Source organism: Lithobates pipiens, unplaced genomic scaffold (genome assembly GCF_037356315.1).
Source record: "Lithobates pipiens isolate NorthernLeopardFrog02 unplaced genomic scaffold, aLitPip1_a1.2 Scaffold_1, whole genome shotgun sequence".
Classification (NCBI taxonomy): domain Eukaryota; kingdom Metazoa; phylum Chordata; class Amphibia; order Anura; family Ranidae; genus Lithobates; species Lithobates pipiens.
In genome coordinates, this window is record NW_027507685.1 from 119,652,518 (window position 1) to 119,677,555 (window position 25,038).

The 25,038-nt window shown below is 48.0% G+C and overlaps 2 protein-coding genes across 2 annotated transcripts in view; one reads left to right on the top strand and one right to left on the bottom strand.

Moving 5' to 3' along the window:
• Positions 1-16,893, bottom strand: part of LOC143987353 (uncharacterized) — a 49,201-nt gene extending 32,308 nt beyond the window's left edge. The window contains exons 1-2 of the mRNA XM_077486010.1: positions 16,597-16,893; positions 16,116-16,358 (exon numbers count right to left, since the gene is read on the bottom strand). Coding sequence (XP_077342136.1) covers positions 16,116-16,358; positions 16,597-16,893 — 540 coding nt within the window. The remainder of the gene's footprint in view (positions 1-16,115; positions 16,359-16,596) is intronic.
• The window catches only part of RNF183 (ring finger protein 183), a 90,163-nt gene that overhangs the window by 37,549 nt on the left and 27,576 nt on the right, over positions 1-25,038 (top strand). The gene's annotated exons all lie outside the window — the stretch shown is intronic.

The following is a 25,038-nucleotide window of genomic DNA, read 5'->3' on the forward strand; positions in this document are numbered from 1 at the left end:
ACTGAACATCTGCTGCGCACACTTCTCCCACTAGCTGTGTTCTCCCCTCAATTTGTGGTGGAGTGGGCACATAGAATGCCGTCTGTTCGAGGCCCGCCAGGAGCCCTGCCGCACAAATTTTATTTTCCGCCTTCTGTACTTTAGAGACAGAGATCTGGTTCTCCGGGAGGCGAGGAAGGTGGGCGAACTGCGCTTTGAAAACATCAAACTAATGCTCTTTCCTGACTAGTCAATGGAGACGCAAAGGCAACGCAGGACATTCGACCAAGTCAAGGCCCAGCTGCGCACCAAAGGTCTCAAGTACAACATGATGTTCCCCGCGAAACTCAGAGTGATTGATGGAGAATCCGTCCGTTTCTTTACCTCCCCGAGTGAGGCCTCCAGATGGATTGATTCCCTCCCCCGGCAAGGCTGATCCTGGATGGACAATCCCTGACTGAGGTCCACACGCATCACCAGCTTTGCCCAGTGGTAAGCAGATCAGTCCCCCCCCCCCCCCAATTCTGACCCTCCGTCTCTGAACTTGGGGATCCGGTTAGACTGCCCCTCCCTCCTTCCCATTAGTTGTTTTGGGCAGGGGCAAGGAGATGACCTGGAGTTGTTGCTTATGCACTGTTGCTCGGCGGGGGGGTCCATATTATTGTCTTGCGGGCCTTATGGCCTCACCTCTCCCCTAGGTTTATGCCTGAGGGGGTTTGTATGGTGACCTCTGGACATGGACATGCTATACCGGGGATGCCGGACCTGGACACTCTGATAGCCCTGGCTCCGAGAGCTGTACCTTTTTTCTCCCCCCTTGTTTTGTCTTATTCTCTTATTTTTTATTTTTCCAATTTTTTTGCTTTTTTGGTTTTTGTCTCTTCCTTGATGGAAGAGTTGCAACTAAGAATGGGCCCTTGGAACACTCCAAGCGAACAATGTACTTCAATCTGAGGTGTCACCTATACTCTTGTTTGTTCCCCTTTAACATGTTTTGCCTCCAGGAAGCGGCTGCGCTGGAGTCTGTTTACTCTGCGCAGGACACTCTGTCCTAGGTGTGCTGGTTGGTACGCACCGCCCCCACGGGAGATTTCTCCTTTTAAATGAGTTCAATTAAGTTTGGTTTGGGTTCTCAAACACCCTGGGGCTGTTTTTCTGGGGTGTGGGGTGGGATGGGAGGGGAGTTCTGTTTGTTTTTTAGTTGTTTTTTTTGTTACATGCTTATGTTTTCTATTGTGGACAGCTCTACTATAACAAATGTACTGTGTATGTCATTGCATTACTTAAGATGAGATATTTGTGCCTTGACCCTGGTCAGGCGGTCATATCCGTTGGTCCCCCCTGCCCTTCCGGGTTATGGCTCCGTTGAAGATCCTCTCCTGGAATGTTAGGGGGCTTAACCAGAAGATTAAACGCTCTCTTGTTTTCGACTACATGAAAAAATATGCTCCGCATATTTGTATTCTTCAGGAGACGCATCTAGTAGGGGGAAGGATTATGGGCTTGAAAAGGCCCTGGGTGGGATACCACTATCATGTCACGTATTCTGGCTATGCCCGGGGGGTTAGCATCCTGGTCCATAAGTCCCTTAATTTTGAGCCTCTTGATATTGTTACAGATCAGGACGGGAGATACGTGCTGGTGCACGCCAGAATAGATATGATAGAGATGGTGCTGGTGGGTCTCTATATGCCACCTCCAGCGAACCTGTCTTTGCTACATAAATTGACTGCCCTGATCGCCCAATTTCATACTGACAATGTAGTTCTAGCGGGGGACTTTAATATCCCTCCCAATCCTTCCCTAGATAGGTTAGCACCTGACCGGGCTACGGACTCACCAATTTCTCTCTGGGCCTAGGTGTTTGGGCTGGAGGATGTCTGGAGGTGGAAACACCCATCAGATCGAAGGTTTACGTGCCACTCCTCCTCCCACAACACACTCTCCCGTATTGACCTTGTTTACGCTGGTGCCCCCATGCTCCCCAGGGTTCTTGGAATAGAGTTACTCCCTCGGGGCATCTCTGACCACTCCCCACTATTGTGTACACTGCAGACCTGCAGTCAAGGTACTGGATTGAGCACCCCACTATTGCCATTGAGATGGGCGGAGAAATACGGGGATTCTGGGCCTCCAACGTCGGCACGGCTGCGAGGGGGATAGTCTGGGATAATTTCAAGGCCTACATGAGGGGGTGTTACCTTTCTTCCATTGGCCGGGAGCATAGGAATGATAGGATCATGGTAGAGGAGGCAGAAGCCAGGGCCCAAGACCTTGAAACCCGATTCACCCTCACGGCCAACCCGCTCACGGCACAAGATATGAAAGTAGCGTACCGGGAGGTGGTGCTGCTTAGGGTGGCTAAGACAAGCAAACGTCACCTGGCACAGATGCAGAGGATTTTTGAACAGGGCGAAAAGACGGGGAGGCTGTTGGCCTGGATCTCTAGGGAGCAGGCCCCAATCTCCACTATACCTCGAATACAGAATAGTGCTTGGACATTGGTGACGGATCCCCTTGCCATCAACACTTGTTTTGCAGAGTTTTACTCCACCCTCTACTCATCTAGGGCAAGGTAATCACCGCAGGCGTTGCATGCTTTTTTAGAGGGGGTGACACTCCCTGCCCTCACCTCTGAGGCCAGGGATGGCCTGGACTCCCCGATCACACTGGCGGAGGTCCGACTTGCACTGGGGTCCATGCAGTCGGGGAAGACCCCTGGGGAGGATGGGATTCCCCCGGAATTCTATAAACACTACCTGGAGGAGGTGACAGTTAGAATGCATGACATGCTTACCGCGTCCCTCCAGGAGGAAGATCTCCCTCCATCTATGGCACAAGCCATTATAGTGGTGATCCCTAAACCTGGGAAGGACCCCCAGCTGTGCTCGTCATACCGACCTATTTCCCTGCTCAACTCAAATGCAAAAGTGCTGACCAAAATCCTTGCCAGGCGACTGAATGATGTTATACTTACCCTAATCCATGAGGATCAGTCAGACTTTATGCCAGGGAAGGGAACAGACATTAATATCCGCAGGCTCTTCACTGTCTTGGCCTCGGGGGATGCAGAAGGTGGGGAGGAGGTAGTGGCCTCCCTAGACGCGGAGAAGGCCTTCGAGTCCGTGGATTGGGACTATCTGTGGGAAGTCCTCCGTAAGTTTGGATTTGGTCCAGCCTTTATCTCCTGGGTCAGGGCAGTGTACAAGGCTCCCACAGCTAGGGTGCGCACGGGCACGGTCCTCTCCCTGCTTTTTCCCCTCCACAGGGGAACCAGGCAAGGGTGCCCCCTGTCCCCGGGGCTTTTTGCCCTGGCAATTGAACCTATGGCGGCTCTCCTCCGCTCCTCCCCTGAGGTTCGGGGCATTGTCAGGGGTCCTTTGCAGGAAATGGTTTCGTTATATGCTGATGATACTCTGTTGTATCTCAGAGATGACGGAGCCTCCCTAAAAGCAGCATTGTCGCTTATCAACAAGTTTGGACAGTTCTCGGGTATACGAATAAATTGGGCGAAATCGACTTTATTTCCACTACATGATGGTGCATAAGTGCCTAAGTTTACCTACCTCTTCCGCCAGACCCGAGTCCATATCCCACTTATATTCTTTAAGAAACTGGATGGCATTATCTCGTCCTTCGTTTGGAATGGTAAGCCCCCTAGAATAGCTAGAACAACCCTCCAAAGGCCCCTTGTGCGCGGAGGTTTGGCATTACCCTGTTTCCTGAAGTATTACTGGGCGGCAGTCCTAGTGACTATTAAATGGTGGCTCTCCGAGGGCCCAGCCAACCCTGCATCCTCATTGGAGGCGGCGTTGTTGGGCTCTTATGCGGAACTAAGGAACCTAATCCATAGGGGACCCCGATCTAACCCCGGGATAACTCTTCCGATGCGCACGACTCTTAAGGTATGGGAACTGGTGAACAAACAGCTGGTGGGCACAGGGGTGTGGGCCCCAAGGACTCCCCTTTGGGGAAACCCCCCCGCCTGCCCCATTTTCAGTCCATCCCTGATCCGATTGTCTGGGCCAGGCATGGAGTTACATCACGAGGGGACATAGTATCTCAGGGGCAACTACTCTCCTTTGACGCTCTTAAACAAGCTAGAGACCTGCCGAACCATATGTTTTTCAGATTTCTGCAGCTGCGACACGCCTTCCGGTCTCAATTCCCATCCAGAGTGACTCTAGGGGTGTCTGCAGTGGAGGATGTGCTTGGTTCTGCGGGGGGGGGCGCGCACAATGTCTACGATATATACCGCGCTGGCCATACAGGACGAGACTAGGATCTCCCATCTGTTTGAGCTGGCCGACATTAATGCTGTGGGGGAGTTTACGATCCCACTTAGCCCAATACCTCTCCTGCTGGGTATCTGTGATTTTTTGGAAATCTGCTGGGGGAAGAAATTTTCTACACCACACTATACGCGAGGAAAGCAATACTACTGCAATGGAATCAACCTCTCCCTCCTACTAAAAAATTGTGGCAGTCCCTGGTAAACGCGGCTTTGCCGCTATACAAACTCGCGTATCTGGGCAGGAACTGCCCCAAGAAATTTGGGAAGATCTGGGCAGCATGGGTTGAGGCGAAGCATTTGACCATTGATTAGGCCAGGGGGGTAGTGGGGGGAGGGTTCCTTTCTTGTTATCTTCTGTGGTTTTTGTATTGAGGAGGGAGGTCTCGGGTTATGTCTGTAATCTGTACTGCAATGACTAGTGACTCTACAAATTGCTAGGAAATTACTGTGATCCATATATGCTGCAATTTGGTTATCTGTCTGCACATGATATGTGTGTACCCTGTTGATGCATGTTTGTTCTCCATTTTCTTTTTGAAATATAAATAAAAATATTTGTTAAAAAAAAAAAAAAAAAAAACTTCTACTAACACGCGATAGACACGAGATCAGCAGAAGGAGCCCAAAGGGTGCCGGACGTGGTGCTGAACTTCCCTTTTGTAGGCCCACCGTACACGGCTTACGTCGCTGTGTTCTTGGCAACGGGAAATTCCGACAACTTGGTCCGACCGTGTGTATGCAACATCACTTCCGGACCTGGTCCGGAATTAATCCGTCGGAATAACTCCGACGGATTTGGTCGTCGGAATCTCCGATCGTGTGTACAAGGGCTAAGACTTTCACTGAGGTGTATTCATTTTTGCAACATGGTCTTGAATTCATTTGCTAGGAAAAATACTTTGTTGTGTGTGCAAATGAACCACTTGCCAATCGCTGCATGCCGATATACGTCAACACAATGGCAGCGGTGGGATAATGGGCGTTCCTGTAAGTCCCCTTTAAGTGGTGGGGCTGGCAGGCATGCAGCATCACTGTGCCTGCCGCCTACAGCCTTACCGTGCCTGCCGCCTACAGCCTTACCGTGCCTGCCGCCTACAGCCTTACCGTGCCTGCGGGTCCTGCGGACTCGTCCGCCATTGTCCTGGCGATTGTGTCAGGGAGCCACAGAACAGGGAGATGTAAACAAGGCATTTCCCCATTCTGCCTAGTGACGTGACAGGGATCTACTGCTCCCTGTCATCGGGAGCAGTGATCGCTGTCATGTTAGTGGTAGCCCATCCCCTCCACAGTTAGAATCGCTAACCCTAGGACACACTTAATCCCAGGATCGCCCCCTAGTGTTTAACCCCTTCCCTGCCAGTATCATTTACACAGTAACCGGTGCATTTTTATAGCACTGATTGATTGCTGTATAAATGACAATGGTCCCAAAATAGTGTCAAAAGTGTCGCTGCCATTACGAATAAAAAAATTTATATATAAAAATGCCCTCATTCTATCCCCTATTTTATAGACACTATAACTTTTGTGCAAACCAATCAATATACGCTTATTGCATTTTTTAATTTTTTTTTTTTTTTTACCAAAAATATGTAGAAGAATGCACATCGGCCTAAACTGAGGAAAAATGTGTGTTTCGCTTTGTGAGCGATCGGATTTTCCAACAACTTTGATCGACCGTGTGTATGCAACAGTTTCGGACAAAATCCAACGGATTTGGTTGTCGGAATGTCCAACCATGTGTACAAGGGCTAACAGGTTTTCTTCTAACTGCCCTGTATTTTCCTCCATTCATCTTCCCATCAACTCTGACCAGCTTCCCTGTCCCTGCTGAAGAAATGCATCCCCAAAACGTGATGCTGCCACCACCATGTTTCACAGTAGGGATGGTGTGTTCAGGGTGATGTGCAGTGTTAGTTTTCTGCCACACATAGTGTTTTGCTTTTAGGTCAAAAAGTTAAATTTTGGTCTCATCTGACCAAAGCACCTTCTTCCACGTTTGTTGTGTCCCCCACATGGCTTCTCGCAAACTGAAAATGGGCCTTCTTTTGGCTTTCTTTCAACAATAGCAACCGGATCATAAGGTACTTCTGTACCATACGATCTGGTGTATGTAAACACACTGGGGGGTGATATATCAAAGCCATGCCCCATCTGTAGAAGCGCACGGTGAGGCGCAACGCACATTTCCATATTTACAAAATGGTGTGCTGGTAACAGAGCGCAAATCCCCCATTTACTATAGCGATCTACTATATGCGATCTTGGCGCACGGGAGAATGCAATCTGTGCCTCACTATGGTAGTGGTGCAAATCCATATTGACAGAAGATGGAGGTGCCAATATTATGGGGTAATGTGAGGAAGTTTAGTAATAACTCCTCAAGTAACAAATATGGGCAAAATAGAATGAGAATGTAACTTTTTCAGAGAAAGTCTGCTGTGCCTGCAAGTAAGTTTAGAACTGCATGAGATCAATGTAAGCAGTGCGCATGTGAAAGCTACTCTTGCTCTCGTTCACATGCGTTTGTTCACCAAGCAGCCAAAATCTTAGTAAATGTTAAGCAACATACATGCGATTGCATGGGTTGAACGGGCACACTTCTAAACTTGACTCTGGTTCACCTTTTATGTATTTATGTATTTTTTTTATTTTTTAGAAGATTTGCACATACTGTAGGTCATGTTAGCATGTTACGTTGCCAACATGTGACATGCACCTTGTTAAAGTGATGTAAAAAGAATCTCGCTTCACCTAAAAGGGCATTTAACCTTCCCCCTCTAATGCATAGGATTTCCTTGGGCTAACTTTTTTTCTTTTTTTTTTTCTTTTTTTTTTCTTTTTTTTTATGCTACGTCAGCGAATTCTCTAGAGGGACGTAAATCAACTTTTCGTTCATCACTGTCTCCTTTCATCTTCACATCATTGTAGCATCTCATTATATATCAGGAATTATCAATAACAATTAAATTAGATGTGTTTTCCTTTATTAAATTCATATCTTTTATTCATTGTACACCTCTTTATTATTTCCCTTCCCATTACCCATCCCCCCCCCTCCTTTCCCCAGCTAAATGTCAGCGTTTTCCCGTCTCCTCTTATCCTCCTCCCATATAGGTCTACTATGGTCTTAAATATTCTGCGTAACTCCAATCCTTCTTAAAATCTTTCCAACATTCCCATTTTTTTGTTACTGCTTCTCTTTTATTATCTTCTCCACTACTCAACTTTTCCATCTTGTATATCTCTTCAACTGCATCTACCCACTCCCACATCGTTGGACTTTCCACCTCCTGCCACTTTTTAGGGATCAATTTCTTCGCTGCGTTAAGGAGGTGTGGGATAATAGATTCTTGGTATTGTTTTTCATTACTCTTTGTTCCGTGGAGAAGTACAATCCAAGGATCCGCCTTCACGCTTATTTTAGTTATTTCTCTTATCTTTTGCAAGATCTTACCCCAATAGATTTTGATTTTTGGGCATCCCCACCATAGATGTGCCATTGTACCTGTGGTTTTACAGCCCCTCCAACATTCTGCCGATCTTCCCTGTTGGTATTTTGCAGTCTTATCCGGCGTGTTGTACCATCTAGTTAGGCATTTATAGTTCATTTCGGCTGTTTTACTGTCTATTGCAGAGCAATGTGTTAATCTTAATATTTTGCTTATTGTGTCTTTATCCCTCTGTGTTCCTAATTCCTTTTCCCACTTTTTGATATATGGCGGGGTCTCCAGCTCTCCCACCGACATCAACAGACCGTACATCCTGGATACGATTCCTTTAGAATTGTCTGTTGTACAGAGTCGCTCCAACATGGTCAGCTCCTCTCCAGATCTTATTGGTTGAGGTAAGCTTCCAATAAAATGGGCCAGCTGGAGATACCGCCATTCGCTCATTCCCATTAAGCCCTTATGTGCTAATTCCCTTAGTGTTATAAGTTTCCCTTCTTTCATAATATCTTTTATTTGTATTTTTTCTTTTTTTATCCAATTACCTCCTATTTCCTTTTTTCCAGGGGGAAAAAACTAATTTTCCTTCAGTGCTATAAATGGTGAATTAAAGTGCCCATTTAATTTTTTGTACTCCCCATCCCAAATTTTTAATGCTATTCGTGTCAGCTCATTTGTGTTCGCATCCAAAACCCTACATTTTGGAGGGTTCCATACTATTTTATCTAATTGTGCCTTACTATATGTATACTAACTTTTGCTTTTAAAGGGGAACTCCACACTTCATTCTCCAATGCTCTTGTCTGCCCCCTCTAACCCCTTGGATTTCCATGGGCTAACTTTTTTACTTTTAATGGAGAACTCCACACTCCACTCCATTCTCCAAAGGCTGTGCGCTGCCTTCACCAATCCAAACCACATCCTTTTTCAGAGCATAAAACAGGGCCAGCTAGGAAAGGGGTGAGAAGAGTGATTGCCCAACCCCCTCCTGAACCATACAAGGTCACATGCACTCAACATAGCTGGCTACCTTTGGGGCATGTTGGGCTCAGCCCAATACCAACCACAAAGCACCTTGTACCTACGAGTTTAAAGGGGCTTTCCACATTTTCGTAAAGCCCCTTGTCTGCAGCCCCCACAATCCGAGACTAGGGTTGTGTGGAAAAGGTCCTTGTCCCCTAAATATGGGAACAAGGTGGTTGACTTTTGGGGTGCCCGAGCCCCTCCTGCCCCCAAGCATCCACCACCCCCTTTCATGGGCTGGCTTGCTGTTTGTTTGGCTAGGGATTTGTTAGTGTGTGGGAGGGGCACAATATTTATTTTTATTTTTTTAGTTTGGGGTGGTATTTTTCAAGTGGGGGTTTTCATTTTAACCCAAATGGCCTTGAATGTAATGGGGGGGCAGGCTATTTTTTGTTTTGGGTTAAAAACTTGCAGATTTGTAAGCTTTCTCTAAAGTCGTACATATTTGAAGCAGAATTTTGGATACATGCTACAGATGCACCACTTTACAGGCAAGTAAGCGCGCCCCCCCCCCCCCCCCCCCCAAGTTACTAGCTTTTAAGCATTGTTGCATTTTTAAAGGCACTTCTCATTTAGTTTTTGGGGTTGTCCAAATTGGTGACATTGATATGTCCCTCAGGGTGGGACCTGGGCCCTCATACCCATTTTAAGGCCAATAACTAGAACAGTGATGGTGAACCTTGGCACCCCAGATGTTTCGGAACTACATTTCCCATGATGCTCCAGTACACTGCAAAGTGCCAGAGCATCATGAGAAATGTAGTTCCAAAACATCTGGGGTGCCAAGGTACGCCATCACTGAACTAGAATATAAGCCAGCCAAGTGGGGACTAGAAAAATTAACAAGTCCGTTCCCACAGACTGCAATGGTATTTGTTGTATAACCTTTGCCCATGTTAGGCTGTTTTTGTTTGCTCCCCTGACAGGGGGTGTGGCTTATTTTGTGCTAGCTGCATTTGGGTTGTTCTGGGCATGCTCAGGGACTTTGTTTTTTTTGCTGTGGCTTTTGTATGAAATGCATTTGTGCTGGTCTGGGCATGCTCAGAGTGTTTTTTGGGTTAGTAATTTAAGGAAATCCGTGTACCCACTTTGAAGTTCTGTCTCTACACTGGGTGTGTGTGTGTGTCTGTGTGTGTCTTTCAAAACAGATGTGTTATAGAGCAAGTATTTTTTACTTTTGTTTCTTTATTTTGGTGGGGGGATATTTTTCACGGAAATATTTTTGAGGTTGTCAATTTCACTTTGACTTAATTGTGCTGCATTATTTAGCAAAATCTACCTTGAGATGTTGTGACTACTAAATGTTTAAAATGGTCAGACCTCATATTCTGTTAGTGTCTCAAATTAACATACATGTGTTTTTTTTTTGCTTTCCTTGCTCTTTGTTGACCAATATCATTTCTAGCACATGTTCATGTTTTATGTGTTTTGTTAATTGGTTTTGCACATGCATGCTCAATCCAAGTAATGTATTTTACACTCCCCCCCCCCCCCCCCCCAAACAATTTTTCATGCAACAGATTTCCCACCTGCAGCTCAACTAGGCTGATTGGCATGGCAAAACCAAAAAAGTGTGATTTGTCTGAAAGCTACTTTACTGGTGTCTTCATGGTAGCATATGCATGGATTGTGTGTATGCTGCCATGGATAGTGACCAGGAAAGAAAAATTATGGAGAGGTAAGTATTTTGGGACATGTTTTGGCATGGTCTGTGATTTAAAGCACCTGTGTAGAGATGGACGAACTTCCGACGGGACGTTTCACGAACCGCAAAGTTTGCGGCGGGCCCCATTGACTTCAATGGCAGGCGAACTTTAAAAACCTACAGGTCATATTACCAGCCACAAAATAATTACTAGCTGTGCACACATAGTCCCACCACATGACCACTGACATAACACATGCATGAAGTGAATCTGGGATCGACAAGTATCGGCATTCTTCTTTTTTTTTTTATATGTGAAATTTTGACAATTCAGGACTCGGGAGCGCATGAAGGCAATGGAGGAGAGGAAAGGTCAGGGTAGGCTATAAAGAGGGTGCAGGAGATTATCATCAGCACCGTGATATAGAGCGCACCGACGCCAGCACCGTGATATAGCGCGCACCGACGCCAGCACCGTGATATAGAGCGCACCGACGCCAGCACCGTGATATAGAGCGCACCGACGCCAGCACCGTGATATATAGAGCGCACCGACGCCAGCACCGTGATATATAGAGCGCACCGACGCCAGCACCGTGATATAGAGCGCACCGACGCCAGCACCGTGATATATAGAGCGCACCGACGCCAGCACCGTGATATATAGAGCGCACCGACGCCAGCACCGTGATATATAGAGCGCACCGACGCCAGCACCGTGATATATAGAGCGCACCGACGCCAGCACCGTGATATATAGAGCGCACCGACGCCAGCACCGTGATATATAGAGCGCACCGACAGCAGCACTGATACCAGCAACTCACTGCTGGGCCCCAAAAATATGACACCGCTCAACCTCTTCAAACAGGAGGTTACGGGCATAAAGTACGGTGTGCTTTTTTTTTTTTTTTGTACAAGGAAGTGAGCCAAATGTAGAAAAAAGGTCTGTGTGCTCAATTAAATAAATCGTTTATAGAGATATACATGGTCTATTGGTCACATGTGTTGAATTCCTCCGAGATCCATGTCTTTCATTTTTAGAAATGTGAGGTAGTCAACACTGTCGTGAGCTAGGCAAGTGCGCTTATCGGTCACGATCCCCTTCTGCTGCACTGAACGTCCATTCGGACAGGACATTGGACGAGGGGTAAGCCAACAGTTCCATTGCAAATTGGGCAAGCTCTGGCCAGGGGTCAAGCCTGCCCACCCAGTAGTCCAGGGGTTCATCACTCCTCAGAGCGTCCACATCGGCCGTTAACCCGATGTAGTCAGACACCTGTCGGTCTAGGCGTTCCCTGATGCTGGATCCGGATGACACCTGTAGATGGGTCGGCTGAAAGAATGACCTCATATCAGAAGTCACCAACACATCTTCAAACTGGCCTCTTCTTGCAGGCGCTGTTGGATTGTTACCCGCAACTCTTTCTCTGGGAGTGGGAATTCTTCCTCTGCCAGTGCACGCAAAAGCAGAATGCAGCATTTCTCAAAGCAAGGCCTGGAAGTGCTCCATACTGACAGCCCTCTGTGACGGTGGTAACATTTCCGCCATTTTGTGTTTGTACCGGGGGGTCTAAGTACGTTGCTACCCAGTACTGGTCCTTGACCCTTATGCTTTTTATACGGGGGTCCCTGTTAAAACACTGGAGCATGAAGGCCCCCATTTGCACTACACTGGAAGCGGTGTGGTGGCCTGGCTCCTGCTCATCATCCAGGATAATGTCGTCCTTCTCTTTCTCCTCTCCCCATCCATGCACAACAGGGATCCCAGAAAGGTTTAAAACATGCTCTTCTTGCTCCTCCTCATCTGCCCCGGCACCATCCTCCTTTGACTCCTCTTCAGACTCCTGTTGTTGACTTGTCTCAGAGTAGCCCCCCCCCCCCCCCCCCGGGAATTCATGCAGCATTGCGACTTCCTCATCTTCCCGCTCCCGCTCCTCCGCGGCTTGATCAATGACATGACGCAATGCACGGCCCATAAAGAAGGCATAAGGTACCATGTCACTGATGGCGCCATGGCTGCGACTGACCAGTTTGGTGATCTCATCAAATGGCCGCAGAAGTCTGCATGCGTCTCGCATGAGCAACCACTGGCGCGGTGAAAAAAAAAAACAGCTCCCCAGAACCTGTTCTGCCGCAGAGTTCATACAGGTAGACATTAACTGCACATTTCTGCTGGAGCAGCCTATCAAGCATATAGACGGTTGAGTTCCATTGCGTCGGGCAATCGCAAATAAGACGTCTGACCGGCAGATTGTGTCGCTGCTGAATGTCAGCAAGGCGAGCCATGGCCGTGTAAGATCTTCTGAAATGGCCCGAGATTTTCCTTGCCTGCCGCAAAATGTCCTGGACCCCAGGGTATTTGACAACGAATCGCTGCACAACCAAGTTTAAGACGTGTGCCATGCATGGCACGTGCATAATTTTGCCCTGTTTCAATGCGCTAAGCAGATTGGCACCGTTGTCACACACCACTTTACCAACTGTGAAATTGAGCGGTGTTAGCCACTGATCTGCCTGTGAACGCAAAGCTGAAAGGAGTGCTGGGCCAGTGTGGCTCTTGGCTTCCAGGCACAACAGACGCAGCACGGCATGGCAACATCTCCCCTGGCATGTCGAATAGGTTCTGGGGAGCTTGGGCGGCGCAGCGGAAGAGACGCTAGCAGCAGAAAAGGAGGAGTCAGCCGAGGAGTAAGAGGAGGAGGAGGAGGAGCAGAAGAAGAGCCAGGCCTGCATGCAATCCGTGGCGGTAAAACCAAATCTACACAGGTGCCACGTGTTACATGCTTGACGGCCGTCAGAAGGTTCATCCAGTGGGCAGTAAAAGTGATATACCTTCCCTGCCAGTGTTTGCTAGACCACGTATCTGTGGTCAGATGTATCTTGGCACCGACACTGTATGCAAGAGATACATTCACTTGCCGCTGAACATGGCCATATAGCTCTGGGATGCCCTTCTGTGAGAAATACTTCCTTCCTGGGACCTTCCATTTTGGTGTTCCAATGGCCACAAATTTTCGAAAGGCCTCCGAGTCCACCAGTTTATATGGCAGTAGTTGGCAGGCTATGAGTTCTGACAAGCCAGCCGTCAACCGTTGGGCAAGAGGGTTATCCGGCGTCATCATTTTATTTTTTTTTATTTTTTACGCTCAAAGATTTGGCCCACGGAAGCCTGCCTTTTTGCAAAAAAACATGAGCTTGCTGTGATGGAAGGTGGAGTGGAGGACAATTGTGAGGAGAGAGGAGAAGAAGTAGAAGACGAGTCTGGATGGTGAGAGCCTGGAGTGTGGCTTTGTGTGTTCCGTTGCTCCCACTGGGCTCGGTGATGGCAGCTCATGTGCCTTAAGACGGTCGTCCCTAGGTGAGTGTTGGGCTTTTACAGTGACTTATGCATTGACTGCAAAGATTGCAGATGGCAACACTATTGTCATTAGCGGACACGTTAAAAAAAGCCCACACTGCGGAACCATGTGCCGGTGTCCTGGGAGCGCCAGATGTGACCGTGCATGGTTGATGCCTTGCTCCTGATACATTCGCATTATGCTTTGTCCCTCCTGTGCAATCTAAGTTCTTCCTGCTTCTCCTCCCTATCTGCTGGTCCATATCTCCCTTTAAACTCCCCTCCTCTTCCTCTCTTGTGGGTACCCACATGGCATCACTAGACACGTCCTCATCAACGTCACCTTCCCCACCGCTATAATTGGAGATCTCGGAGTAGGCAGCAACAGCCGAGACAAACCACCTCCTTGGGCTGATCTGGGTACTGTCGAGCAGCGGTTGTTGCTACCTCATCTTCCTGATGCAATGCCAAGAGTGGCTGCGCATCGGAAATGTCTTGATATGGATCAAAAAATAATTCCTGTGACTCAAGTGGAAGGTATATGGTGGTGGTGGTGTTGGTGGTGTCTTTGGGGGTGCACATAGCAGAGAGTGAAGAAGAGGGTGCAGATCGAGAGGATGAGGAGGGTGCAGAAGAGTAAGGCTGAGTGAGCCACTCAACCAAGTCTGGTGCGTCTTTTTTTATTTATTTATAAATTTGTGTTTATTAACAGTTTTTCAACACATACAACATATACAAACACATGACCCATAACCCACCCCCCCTCCCTCCCAGACCCCTGGTCAGCCCCCCAGTCAATACCAGATCTCAGACCATGTTTATCAGCTGTATCCCACATAAAAAACATGCTCCTCAAAGAGTAATGATGTGTCCCGACTCTGAAGGCACAACAGAAAGACCAATAGAGCTCACAGCAGCAACCTGCCCCGTGCACCAAATGGCTATCAAGGAATCCTCTCCCCACTCAGCAAACTAATTCGAAGTATCTTTGGCGTCCAAACAGCCCTGCCACACTTTCTCAAATTTCTTGGGGCAATCCCTACTTAGCTATGTGGCCTTGTAAAGTGGAAGTGCTTTGTTAATCAAGCTTTTTCAATACGACACAGTAGGTGGTTCAGGTTTTTTCCAATATAACAGGATGGCTTTACCCGCATAGAACAAAGACAGAGATATCATAGTCCTTTGTGCCCTTCTAGGAGCCAACTCCTCCACCAGCCCGAGCAAACAAACTGCGACTGTAAGAGGAATCGGCACCGAAAGGACTGTTTGTATGGTGTCCGTCACTCCCTTCCAAAAGTCCTTAATCTGCTGGCACTGCCAAAATATATGATCAAAGCCAGCTCGGTCCTCCGTACAACGCCAGCACCCCGCTGCACCTTTGCCAACATTCCAGCTAACCTTGCAGGGGTATATAGTGTACCCTGTATAAAATTTCAAATTGAATAAGTCTATCTCTGGCTGATACCAGAGTTTGAAACGGGTAGTCCCACATGTCGTCCCAGTCCTCTCCCCCCCCCCCCCCCTTCCCCAAAGTCTGTCACCAAAGCACTCCATGTGTCTCTGCATTTTTGGATCACACTTTCAATGAACAGCTCTTTGTAGACCGCGGACAGAGGCTTCAGCAAGTCCCCCGTCCGCAGCACACTCTCCAGGGGAGACACACCCAGCTCCAAAGCATCAGAACCGAACTGCGTGAGAAAGGCATGCCTCAACTGGAGGTGGCAAAATAAATACCAGTTTGGTAGATTGCATTTAGTTTTCAGTTGGTCAAACGTATATAGCTTCACCCCCCCCCCCCCCCCCACTACTTGCTTTAGTTGTTTGATGCCAACCCTGGCCCATATCACTGGGTCAGGAATCGCACCAAAATGCGGCAGTCTGGGATTAAACCAGAGAGGAGTGTCTGGCGACCAGCACCCCATCCTGTGCTTCATCAAGACCTGTGCTCTGTCCCAAGCTCTCACCGTTGCTCGAATCGAGACCGTCATAGAAGGGGAAGCCCCTGGACCCCTATATACCAAGTAGGATAGACTCTCATACGAGCCCAGAAGGACTGCCTCTAGTACCGTGGCCGAATCCCCATCATCCTTGTTAAACATCGCCTGACGACCACCATCTATCCAGCTATAAAATACTTAAAAAGATCCGGTAAAGCCAAGCCACCTTGACCCCAGGGTTCCTGCAAAACACTGAGACTTATCCTGGAATGTGCGGCGGCCCATAAAAATGAACTGAACAAACTATTCACCCTTCTGAAAAAGAGCAGGGAATCCAAATTGGTGTGTTTCGCAAAAAGTATATTAACACTGGTAAAACTTTAATTGTTAGTAGGTTAACCCTACCAATCAGGGACAACGGCAAATGTTTCCATACATCCAGTTGTACCTTAACCTTGGCCAGCAATTGAAGAAGATTTAGCGACATGTAGTCACCTACTCTTGGGGACACCCGCACACCCAAGTACTTGAACTCCTGCACCCATGCAATGGGAACCTTAGCGGTCGCCAGAGCACGGGCCTCCCCGTCGATAGCCATAATGTTGGACTTCTCCCAATTAACCCATAACCCAGAGTATGTGGCAAAGCTGTCAAGCACCTCAAACACTGCCTCCAAGGAGGGCCCTGCGTCCTGCAAAAATAGAAGCATGTCATCCGCGTATAATGCTAAGCATTCCTTGATACCCCCTACCTCCAAAGCTCCAACCTCAGGGGACCTCCGCAGAGCTATAGCCAGGGGCTCTATTGCTAATGCAAATAAGGATGGAGACAGTGGGCACCCTTGACGCGTGCCCCTGCCCACTTTAAACTGAGAGGAGATCAAGGTACCTATTTTGAGGATTGCTATAAAGCAGAGATATCCAGGTCACAAAAACCTCTCCAAAACCCATGTGCCTCAGAACTGCTAGCATGTACTGCCAGTCTACAGAATCAAAGGCCTTAGCCATGTCGAGGGAGACCACTACCCTCGCGCCCGTCATGTCATGTTCAACCTGCAGATGAGTTAACAGCCTGCGCAGGTTGGTGTCCGTAGATTTCTGCAGAATGAAACCCGTCTGGTCTATGTCCACCAAGGTAGTAATGACTTGGGAAAGTGTGGTAGCCAAAATTTTCATTAAGATTTTTAAATCTTGGTTCAGCAGTGCTATTGGCCTGTAGATGAACATGACAGGGGATCCTTGCCTGTCTTCGGCAGCAGAATAGCCTATGCTTCTAACAAGGAGTCAGGAAGATACTTGTGTTCAATACAGTAATGAAAGAGACATTTTAGTCTAGGCACCAAGTCCTCCAAATGTGATCTATACCATTTGACACAGAAACCATCAGGACCAGGAGACTTATGGTGAGGGAAGGACTTAATGGCCCTCTCAATTTCCTCGTCGGTGATATCAGCGTCCAAAATGTCCCTGTCCACCACAGACAGCACCGGGACACTCAGGGATGCCAGTAACCCGCTTAATTCTTGGGGACTGTAGGCCTGGGATGGGAGCATACAAGGCCCTGTAGTATTCCACAAAAGTGTCCAAGATATCCATGGGATCTGTGAGAATGTCCTCCCGATCATTTTTTTATGCAAGGTATGTTAGTCTGAACTCTCTGTTCTGCTACCAACATAGCAAGCAACTTACCATTTTTATCCCCTTGCTCAAAAAGGGATTCAGCCAGCTTTGTCCTAGACGTGTGAGCGAATTCAGTATAATGGAGTGCCAGAACGCGCCTCGCCTAGAGAAGTTCACCATACGTGACATCATGTGCCAGAGCAAACACCCTCTCCCTGTCCTGCAATTCCTGTTCTTCCTTATTATGAGACCTGCGGGCCTGCTTAATAGCCGAAATATGACCACGCATGCAAGCTTTAAACGCATCCCACACAGTTGTTGGGTCAGCAGAACCTGCATTATCTTCCCAATAATTACTAAAGTGTGGCGCAACCTGAGTGGACACCTCTTCCACCTCCAGCCAGCCAGGGTTCAGACTCCACCCCCCCCCCCCCAGAGCCTGAGTTGTGACCGATATGTATTGACATTGGCGTATGATCAGATAAACCACCCGCTAAATATGTAGCTCCACCCACCAACTGCAGCATTGATGCATTTGCGAACGCCAAGTCGATCCTCGAGGAGGATCTGTGCGTCTTGGAGAGATGCGAGTAACCTCAAGTAGTAGGGTTCTTCCACCGCCACAATTCTGTCAGGGAAGGCGTAGCTGTCCAGGCAGAAAGGTCAGCCGATGCCACTCTAGACGCATTAGAGGAGTCCAGAGCAGTAGAGAGTATGGCATTAAAATCCCCAGCGATGAGGAGAGGGAGATGCATGTAGGGCGCCAGTTTACCCAAAAGGTCATACAAAATCTGAATCCGGAATATAAACATTAACCAAGACCATCTTGTAAGTACTAATATCAGCAACTACCCTGTTTCCCCGAAAATAAGACCTAGCGTGATTGTCAGTGATGGCTGCAATATAAGCCCTACCCCCCAAATAAGCCCTAGTTAAAGTCCTTGTAGGTCTTATTTTCAGGGTAGTGCTTATTTTTGGGGAAACAGGGTAGGGCTTATTTGGGGGGTAGGGCTTATATTGCAGCCATCACCGACAATCACGCTAGGTCTTATTTTTGGGGAAACAGGGTACAATCAGATACCTTCCTCCTGGGTCCGAGATCACACAATCTATGGTGCAGGGTACCGCCTTACTGATTAGGATTGACACCCCCCTGGAGTAAGTAGAGTGTTGCATGTTTCGCCCGCTGTATCCAGGCTCTGCGTAAGGCCAGCACCCTGCTCCCATCCAGATGCGTCTTCTGCAGGAACACTACATGAGGACTGATCGGTTTTAAAAATTGAAACATTAAAGCTCTATGGAATTTGTCATTTAGTCCTCGGACATTCCAGGAGACCACATTAAACCTGTCAGATAGGAGACACGATACATAAATGAACAGAGAGAAATACAGTTGACCATGCGAGGCATATATGTAACTAAGCGTATGAAAAATAAAATAAAAAACGGACTTGGAGGGCTGCACTTGAACACCCCACCCCCTGACCCCCATAAACTCCCTGCTGCTGTGTAGCGAACCAAAAAAACAGGTACAGGCAGCTTATCCCCAAACCGTGTCCTAAAACAGTCCTTGAGGGCATGACCATTATAGGGTCAAAAGGACCAGAAGACACAAAAAGAGAAAATTTGACAACCCCTAAAAAAAAAAAAGAAGAAGGTATCAAAGTGTCACAAAGTTGAACTGTCATAAACATGGTGTCCGGTTTCCCGGAGCTCCCAACTCCGCTTTCAGGACCCTCCCGCCCTTGCTGCAATATCCAGACCTCATATGCCCCCCCTTAGTTCCCAGGACCTGATGTGTCCAACAAAAGAGCCAAACATATACTGAAAGGAGGTGGCACTGCTCTTGACAAGGTGTCTATAGAAATGTGCTTATGAGGAGGGGGTAGCAACCCCCCCCCCCCCACCCTGAGCTTGAGGGAGCAAACTTCAAAAGCAGGTAAACCCAATGGCAGCACAGCGGGTAACTCAAGCCCCGAGGAACAGACCAGCCAAACTCTTAAAGCAGACCGTAGGAGGAGGCAAAAAGGAAAAAGAGGAACCAAACCCACCGTGGAGTGAACTAAATATGCCTGGCCTCGCCTATCACAGCTACTGGAGCCAGGCATCTGCTTCAGCAGGGGAATCAAAGAACTTCACCGAGCCCCCGTGCTGCACCCGCAGCCGACTAGGATAGAGCATGGACCATTTCAAATCTTGTTCACGAAGCTTCTGATGTCCGTAAAGGTCTTGCATCATCTCTGCAAGTCAGCCGCGAAATCAGGATAAAAATGAACCACCGTGTTCTCAAAGGGCAGGGTCTGATGTTTACGAGCCTCGCGCAGTATACGGTCCCGGTCCCTAAAGTTGAGGAATCGTACCAGGAATGGCCTAGGCGGAGCCCCAGGAGGACCCCTGCCAGTAGGTACCCTGTGACCCCTTTCCACTACATATGTTAGGGAGACCTCGGTTAATTGAAGGAGTGTTTTAAAGAAGCCCTCCGCAAACTCAGCTGGGTGCTCCCCCTCCGCCCCCTCCTGAAGGCCCAGGACCCTGACATTGTTCCTCCGCATGTGATTTTCTGTGTCGTCGGCTTTAGCCACCAAATTCTGAACAGTGCACTGCAAAGTATGAATGGCTTCATCATGGCGATTTGTGGCGTCCTCCGTTGCCGAGATTCGCAATTCGGTTTCAGAAAGTCTGCCCCTAAATTTGTCCAAGTCAGCTCTTATGAGATTGCATTCCTCCGCCAGGTGGTCTATGCGGACCAGCAATGAGGTTCTGCTTTGCTCAATTGCCGCAAGAATAACAGTGGTATCATTGGCTTGAGGGGTTGCAGGCACGGGTGGAGCAGCCGCCTGCGGTGCTGCCTGCTCCATATCTGCCATCAGCGCCTTGAATTGGTTCAAAAAGTCACTGTGCAGGCTGCGGTGGTGCCTTTTTAGCTGCAGACTTGCCTTTGGAGGGCATGAGGGAGTAGTCAGACACACTGAAAGTATGTAGGGTGATATGCAGGCAGTGAGGTGCGCCCCTTTAAAAGTAGTGCAGCCACAGGGTATTCAAATAAACAGCCAGGATGATTAACAGTTTAGCGCTATAGTTTCCCTAGTATCCAAGTTCTGCTGGAGGATTTAGCATATAACAGATACAGTCTAGGAGGGTGCCGAGAGGACAGGGTATGTTCCTTTTAAAAAGTCCAGCCATATACTAGCATGTGAGGGCAAACAGTGCTGATAAGAAGGAAAAAAAAAAAACTGACATAGACCTCCACCTCGCTCCCTCAGCCTTCGTCCTGAGACACCCTGCAGCTGTCCCCAGATTTCAAGGCTCACCTCCCCTCCTGCCTGGATTGTGGCCTCCACAAGCCGATCCAACCTCCGGGAGAGCGGCAGCCCCCGTCGCCACGCGGTCGCCCGCTGCAGCGTGATCCAGACGCGGCAATGGCAATTGCGGTGAGGGGTCCTGGCAACAGCCCCTGGCGCTTGTCCGCAATGCTCCACTCCCGCTCGGCCCTGGTATTAGCACTCCACGAGCGCGACACTCCACCGCGGCCGGCCCGGAGGCTTCACAGGCCTCAAAGATGGCGGCCGGTCTCCTCAAGGCAGCTAGGCCGCAGCCGGTCAGGGCTCCAAAACACTGCCAAACTCCACAATAACGAGTCCAGCCGGTCCCTAGGATGGCCTGTGGTGTGAGGGGGAGTCCAGCAGCGTCTCCGGGTCCTTCAGCAGAGAGGATGGAGCAGGATTATACGAAGGATTCCTGGAGTTCAAACACCTTACGTCCTCTCTGGTTCACATCCGGCTACGCCCCCCCTGGTGCGTCCTTTGACGTAATCACACGCACCTTCTGCAATTTGCCACTTTGGCTCAAGTCTGTTGCTCCTGCCCTACCCCTACTACCCCTGCGGAAGGGCCTGCCTCTTCCTCTGCCTGTCATTTTTTAAATGACCCTGTGTCAAGTCTCTAGAGAAGTGCAGTATGTATGTGGAAGAAGGTATATAACACCCTGCTTTAATCTGTTGTTTTTGGGGGCCACTGGTCTATCACACCAGTTATAATAATTTTTTTTTTTATTGCGTTTGTCACTTTTGGAATATCGCTGCAGAACCAATCAGCAGTCACAATGCTGCACAGTGGAAATGCACTATACTATGCTTTCTATATGTGCACACTAAATAGTACACCTATACCAGTCCTTACAGGGACCTTTGTGGACCAAGTAGCTAGTGATTTGCAGACTGTACCTCAGTCCCTACACTGATAAAGGACTGCTGCAGAATAGGGCAGTAATCTGCAGCAGTGCACCACAACCCTCCAAATGGTACACCTATACCAGTCCTTACAAGGACCTTTGTGGACCAAGTAGCTAGTGATTTGCAGACTGTACCTCAGTCCCTACATTGATAAAGGACTGCTGCAGAATAGGGCAGTAATCTGCAGCAGTGCACCACAACCCTCCAAATGGTACACCTATACCAGTCCTTACAAGGACCTTTGTGGACCAAGTAGCTAGTGATTTGCAGACTGTACCTCAGTCCCTACATTGATAAAGGACTGCTGCAGAATAGGGCAGTAGTCAAGTATAATATACTTTCTATATTTGGAAGAAAGTATATTATACGTGTACAACCCTATATACTGTACACCTATACCAGTCCTTAAAAGGACCTTTGTGGACCTAATGGTAATAGCTAGCTAGTGATTAAACTGACTGTCTCTGCTGCACACAGCGTCCTGTCCCTCCCTGCACTGACAAGACGGGCTGCTGCAATCACCAACACAGCAGTGCACTGAACCCTATATACTGTACACCTATACCAGTCCTTAAAATGACCTTTGTGGACCTAATAGTTATAGCTAGAGATTAAACTGACTGTCCCTGCTGCACACAGCGTCCTGTCCCTCCCTGCACTGACAAAAGACAGGCTGCTGCAATCACCAGCACAGCAGTGCACTCAACCCTATATACTGTACTACACCTATACCATACCAGTCCTTAAAAGGACTTTTGTGGACCCAATAGCTAGCGATTTGTGTCACTACAGTCTCTCCCTGCTCCCCACAGCGTCCTGTCCCTACACTGAAATAAGACAGAATGTAAAATGGCCGCCAGATCAGGTCTATTTTTATAAGGTAAGGGGAACGTCCAATTGTCCATGTGCTGAAATGTCTCAATTGGCTGTCCTGTACCCCATGATGGATGTGTCATCATGGGTCAAAGTTCTTTCAGACTGTAAACACATCTGTCCGCCGGGCGAACAGCGGCAATAGTCGCGAATAGTGGGCGAATCGCGAACACGCAAAATTTGCCATGAAACGACCGCCGGGCGAGCAGTTCGGCCATCCCTACAGCTGTGCAAGATGAAGATAAACCTGCAAACATGGCCCGTTGGAGGTACTTGAGGACAGGGTTGAGAACTAGACATGGGCGCTATCAAAAAATTTGTTTTTTTCCGTAAAAATATTTTGTAATTCGTGTACAAAATTCAATTCGGATTCGTACGAAATATGAATTTGTTAGATTCGTAAACTTTTCGCTAAATAACAAAAGTTCATTATGATGAATTTATCATTATGAGGGGCTCCCACCATCCTTGTGCTGACATCCTGGGTTTTTAAACGTTAGTTTTTTGTTAACTTTTCTTTAAAATAACGAAAGTTCGTTATGAATTTATTATTATGTGGGGTTCCCACCATCCCTGTGCTGTACTGACTTCCTCTGATTGGTGAACAAAACACCAGTCGTTTCTGTTAATTTGGATCCAATATTCCGAAAGTTCGTATGTAATTCGTAAACGTAGAAATTCCCATAAGGTTCCCACCATCCCTGTGCTGCGTTCCCAGGTCTGTACACCTGCTGTGTGCCCATTATGAGGGGTTCCCACCATCCCTGTGCTGAGTTCCCATTTCTGAGTGTACACCTGCTGTACCCATTATGAGGGGTTCCCACCAACCCTGTGCTGTGCTTACTTCCTCTGATTGGTGAAGAAATCACCAGTCATGTTTCTGTTAATTTGGATCCGAAATTCGTTAAATTTCGTATTTCATATGAAATTCGTAAGCATAGAAATTCCCATAGGGTTCCCACCATCTCTGTGCTGATTTCCTGGGGTTTTAACTTTTAGGTTTGTTAACTTTTCCTAACAATTAAGGATTTTCGTTATGAATTTGGATCCGAAATTCGTAAACGAAATTTCGTAATTTGTTCGGAATTAGAAAGGGGGTTTTGGGTAGATAGATTTGTGACAGAACTGGGTAGAGGACTTAGGCTGGCATGGAGGATTTGGGGGGGAAAGAAGATTTGTGCTGGAGTGGATGGGGGGGAAGACAATTTGACTCAGGATGGGGGGGAAGGGTTGTGCTGGAAGGGAGGACCCGGGGAAGAGGATTTTTGCTGAGATTTGGGGGGGTGTTGGAGAGACATCCTTCATGCTGCACCCCATCACAAATAGGTGGGCAATGTGAAGGGGATCCCAGCATGGCTGTAGACAGTGGGGGTGGGTTGCATTGTGGAGGGGAGGAGGTGTCAAGAGGATGGGGGGGCACCAAAATATACCTTTTGGCTATGTAGACAAAAATTCTTGCACCAGCCCTGGGCATGTGATAAGGGATCAGGGAGGAGACAATGTTGCCTTCCTATTGCCTTTTTTTAACCCCATAAACTTGTCACCACTGTGCCATAACTACATGCATTCACTTGAATGTGTGTCACTTTGCAGGTTGGCGTTTGCAGATTGGGGGAAATTAAAACACCTTTTTCTTTTTTTCTTTTTTAACCACCGTGTGTTTTACCATAATTGGATTTTTACCACCCCCCCCAACCAAAAATGTATACAAGCCCTAAATCTGCTGTACCTGGTCCTCTAGACAGAAACAAGGAGATAACCCTTTCAGTGCGTCTGTGCCCACACTGCAAGGGGGGACTTTTTGTTTTTCTGGAGTCTAGCTTTAAAGGGATTGTAAAGTGATTTAAAAAAATAAAATAAAAATAACAAACATGTTATACTTACCTCCACTTTGCAGCTCGTTTTGCACGGAGTGGCCCCGAACCTGCTCTTCTGGGGTCCCTCGGCGGCTGTCTTGGCTTGCTCCCGCAGGTGCTTCTCACGTTCATGCGAGCTCCCTCGCATGGTGAGAAGCATCTGCGGGCGCGCTCCCGTGATACAGCCGCTCACTGTATCACACGGCCCCGCCCCCCGGCGCTCCGCGTCAGTGGATGTGATTGACAGCAGCGTGAGCCAATGCCTGCGCTGCTTTCCATCCATCCACTCCAGCCAATCAGCGGCCAGGCTGAACAGTGGAAAGGACGTCGGGGGACAAGCGCGGGATTTTCGAGGGGTGAGGTAAGTAAAACGGGGGGGGGGGGGCTGGGGGCAGTGTCAGATGTGTCAGATGTTTTTTCACCTTAATGCATAGAATGCATTAAGGTGAAAAAACATTTACCTTTACAACCCCTTTAATATAGAAATGTACTATAACATTTCTTACCCCGTCTTGGTACTGATACATACCTCCCAACTTTTTGAGATGGGAATGAGGGACACCTATCACCAAAAGTATGCAAGCATAGAATTGTACAAAAGAAGATTGGGTAAACCCACAAGTGCTTTTTTTACCACTTCTATTCCTTTATTTTGGCCTTTGGAATTTACAAATGCAGCAATTTAGAAATTGGATGAAAGGTTTAGCACTGGGAAGGCCTCTTTCACATGAACGATCCGTTCAGGTCCGCCTGTCAGTTCTTTAGGCCTCTATGGAGAGTTGGATGTCAGCG